General features: G+C 31.2%; 1 protein-coding gene across 2 annotated transcripts; it reads right to left on the reverse strand.

The window, feature by feature from the left end:
• Window positions 1-258: 258 nt before the first annotated feature.
• Window positions 259-3,317, reverse strand: LOC141704410 (uncharacterized). Of its 2 annotated transcripts, XM_074507651.1 has the most exons (8): window positions 3,188-3,317; window positions 2,733-3,086; window positions 2,300-2,557; window positions 2,092-2,221; window positions 1,884-2,004; window positions 1,281-1,362; window positions 565-666; window positions 259-475 (listed from the first exon to the last, which is right to left on the reverse strand). In XM_074507651.1, exons 3-8 carry the CDS (start codon window positions 2,309-2,311, stop codon window positions 359-361), a joined length of 564 nt encoding a protein of 187 aa, XP_074363752.1. In that variant the 5' UTR covers window positions 2,312-2,557; window positions 2,733-3,086; window positions 3,188-3,317; the 3' UTR covers window positions 259-358. The 2 variants fall into 2 exon arrangements, with proteins under 2 accessions (XP_074363752.1, XP_074363751.1); XM_074507650.1 differs by having other exon boundaries at window positions 1,884-2,221.
• Between the last annotated feature and the right edge of the window lie 970 nt (window positions 3,318-4,287).

The following is a 4,287-nucleotide window of genomic DNA, read 5'->3' on the forward strand; positions in this document are numbered from 1 at the left end:
CCATCTGCCATCCTATATAGCACTTTTGAAACTGCTATATTAAGACCTCCTTTTTATAAAAAAAATAATAATTGATATAATTTCACTATTTGTACACATTTGCTGTTTTTTGAAAATCCCTAAAATACAATCCAACCTCGCTAATTACAAAAAATGTAAACTCAAATTCAAATCAATCACACAAACTGAACTTGTAAAATAAAAAGATTTGAAATCAATCATAAACTGTCATAATGATTTAAAAATCTCCAGCAGAGTAACAATTAAATATCAACCAGAAAACATCACTAGATCTAGATCTCAAACAACTGTATTTCGTTATTTACTACAAGCGAGCAAGTAGGATAAGATAAAAAAACTACATATTCAAAAGTTTTCCCTTCAGATACCGGTTGTAAAAGAATCGTGCCCAATTATCTCGGAAGCGGAGCATTTTTTTATGAGAATAGCACATGAGTCTGTTAGAACGAGTGAACTGCACACACGAAAATTATAAAAAATCAATAAATGATGTTAAAATATAGTTGGCTTTTTTTTAGTATTAGCAATGTTAGGGTCACTTACATTTACACTTATACTCGTTTCACCGGAACACAACACATCTTCAATAAAACATCCCACGTAATGTCCACAAAAAATACCATCATTTGGAAGTTGTTTAGGGCACTGTGCATAACAATAATCATATATCACTACCTTATCATAACAACAACAACAATGTTGGACATGCTTCAATTTAATAAACAACACTTTATAAGGTCCTTGCTTGGCTCCTGTTCTTAAAAATACTCAGTACCTAATGAACTAACAAGTCTATCAAATTCATTAGAAAAAATACACTATAAAAAGAATTAGGCTACTCTATTTATATGTACACAATTTTTTTAAAATACAAACACATATAAACAAATGAAAACTATCTATCTTGTTTAAAAATATTTTTTAAATATTTGGCTAATCATATAAGTAAATTTATATTAGATTTTATAATAAAAAAGAATAAAGCTAATATATATACGTATATAATATAAGCGTAGCACTAAATATTTATTATATAAAATATTTATATTTTAAATATATTTATCTAGATAAATATTTGAAAAAGCTATAATTGCTATAAGATTAAATTGTCAGAAAACACCTATTAATTTTAAAATACAAATATTAATAGGGAAGTTAAAGTGAACTTTCACCATGAAGAATATAAAATACAAATATTAATGGATAGTAAAACCCATATCACACAGGTTGTAATATTTAAGGGCATCATCAGTGTTTACCTCTATGTTTGTACATTTAAAGGTGTTATATGCCATCTTTGTAAAAGTTTTTCCACGTCCAGTCCGAAAAGAAACCAAGGCCCTGAATAGAAAATATATTTGATATAAGAAATAAGCATTAACCTTTATAACTACGATGTGCAAGTTATTAATTACATATTTCTACTTACGTTTCTATAAGTGCCTTCAAATTCTTTTATTTTACTATGGTGGCCTTTGGAGCTGGATCCATAAAGTAAATGCTCTCTGTTTTTGTATTTATGGCAACCAAGACCCATTGTTCTCTAAAAATTGTTTATCAGTAATAAGTACATGAAATTAAATAAACTTACATAGTGACACAAAAAATGTAACTTACTAAATATTATAAGGCACAAAAAGTAAGTGCTCTTTATCAACATATCCCACCATAAACTTTTCCAAACTCGATAAAGCCTTGGAATTATCCGATAAGTAACACACGACATGAGGTGAAGCAAAAGAAAACTTCGCTGCCATGTTTTCATTTTTAGACAAATAGACCTCACATAAATACCTAAGAAAAAGCATGATTAGAAAAAAAAGGTGCAAATAAGAGATCCATGAAATTTGTTTTTGTATTACCTAATGTAGAACGTCAGGCTCGAAGCACTTAACCATTGCTCATTTAGTACCTCCAAAACATTCTCCTTACTAATATGCTCGGTCCAAGGGTCTCCATCCCAAAAAGGTCCCATTTCAATCTCTACATATGAAACACGATTAAATACAATAGCAAGACGAACCATTTCCACAACTCCGTCATGTGAAACATCTTGAGCGAGAGGATAACCTAATTGTTTCGAAGAAACTGCAGCGATAGACTCAACTGTTTTCTCCCTCTCTTTATCCTTAACCTTTTCCTGGCCAACCTGTTTAACCCTTTCTCGGTATTTTTCTTTATTTAAGATTTTTGGAGGTGTCTAGAAAAGAGTAACATAAAACTGAATATCAGACAAGATAAGCATGAGGATTAAAAAAAATTTAAAGTAAATATCAACCTCTAGTTTCATTGAGACCAATTTGTGTGGCCATGCAAGAAAATATCCTGGAGCATCTCCAATAAGGTAGGCCTCGTCACAAGCTCGAGCTAATTGAGTATTAACCTCTGATGGTACTGCCACCTCAAACTGCACCCTCACTTATCTTTCTTCTAATGGAACACCATGAAGCATTGTATCATCCATATCATTCCACAAGGTCCCTCGCCCAACATATCTACGACCGGGATCTAGGTACAGAAAGCAAGGATTTTTTCCCTGTAATTGCAGATATTAACAAAAATTATAGTTAAACTAAATTAGCAGAACCATAAGTACAAAGGTGACCAAGAGCATATTATAATACTCCCCTATATTATAATGCTAAGTTATTGTGTTACCTATATAGCCATACCATGCCTGTTTTATATTAATTATAAGGATAACTTTATACCTCAGGAAGGTCTTCACTTGCAACAGCTTCATCAGCATTATGATCGTCGCAGTGATCACTATAAACATCATCATCCATGTCAAAGTTATATGTATGGCTAGAACCTCCAGATTGCAAACCCGGAATATACCCCTTGCATTTTAACTCCTTGATTTCATTTTTCAAAACAAAAACATCATTTTTCAACTTAGCCAACTCACTCACAGATGTTGCTGCTCGCAACGAGGTCTTAGTTACACCCCATCCTAAACCTCTTACTCGTCCTGAATACTCTAATGGTATTAACCGAGCAAGTAGGTCATCAGTTCCAATATTTGTAAGCTCGTGTTCTTGCAACTGATTTGATATGGCAACCTGATAATATTTGATACAATTTCAAATATATTATTAATTTTTGCAAGTATAATAGAGGTCTATCAATAATTAATGAAAATGAGAGATAAAGTATATATTACCACATCCATAAGAACTTGTTGTGCAACACGATCATCCACTACACCATTAGAATTTCTCGTAGCATATTCCCATGCGTCTAAACGAGTCACAATAGGGTCCTTCTCTCCGGCTTTAATTTTTTCAGCAATCTGAACATTATTTTATTGCATGAACAAAGTAATGACAATCACAGTTGATGCTATACATGAGATAATAATGTTAATTCTAAAGATATTCAAAAAAGGCTTCCAAGTCACAAGAAATAGTATTCCGACGAGGATAATTAGTATACTAAAGATATTTAGTATTCCTAAATATCATGTACTACATAACTGAACATGATTTAAATTTATACACTATCTTACTATTTTTAAAATTTATAATGTTTCTTCTTGCAAAACACACACACACTGTGTATTTATCCATATAAAGTTGACTAGATCATAGATGACAACTGTTTATTTATCCATTATATGTTCAAAACACATAGCATTACATGATTTCATCTAAAATACTCAAGGGAAACTAGATGCCAACTGTGTATTTATCCATTATATGTGCAAAACATAGAGCATTATGTATAATTTCATCTAAAATACTACAGAGAAACAATATTTTTTCATAAGAATTCAATTAGGTCAGTGGACAAAAAAAATCTTCATTTTTATAATTAACAATTGGAGAAATAAGGACCAGCGAAGTGATATTTCATTAATAGCTTGTGGTCTGTTTAGGTATTCACAAAGAGACATTATTTGTCAAACCGTGATATAAATCATACTCAACTACACAAAAAACTAAGAACCAAATAAGCATTAGGAGTAGAACTAGCTAATGCACATAGCAATAACTGAATTTACGTGTAAACAACAATATATGGCCAAACAATATAAGGCTTAAGCAATGACTTAAACTATACTCTGCACTTAATTTTACAGTAACCTAACATGTGTAAAGGTAATGTTGAAATACCCAAGAAAGAAGACATATTGCAAAGTCAAGTTGTCCACATTTCCACTTCTTTGCAATTTACCATTTTAAGTTAAGGCTTACTAAGTTCAATAATAAATTTATCATTGATAGGAAGCTGCAAAAAGGGTCTAGTTTCACTAAATCAGTT

The sequence above is a fragment of the Apium graveolens genome, unplaced genomic scaffold (assembly GCF_009905375.1).
Source record: "Apium graveolens cultivar Ventura unplaced genomic scaffold, ASM990537v1 ctg7806, whole genome shotgun sequence".
Taxonomy (NCBI): Eukaryota; Viridiplantae; Streptophyta; class Magnoliopsida; order Apiales; family Apiaceae; genus Apium; species Apium graveolens.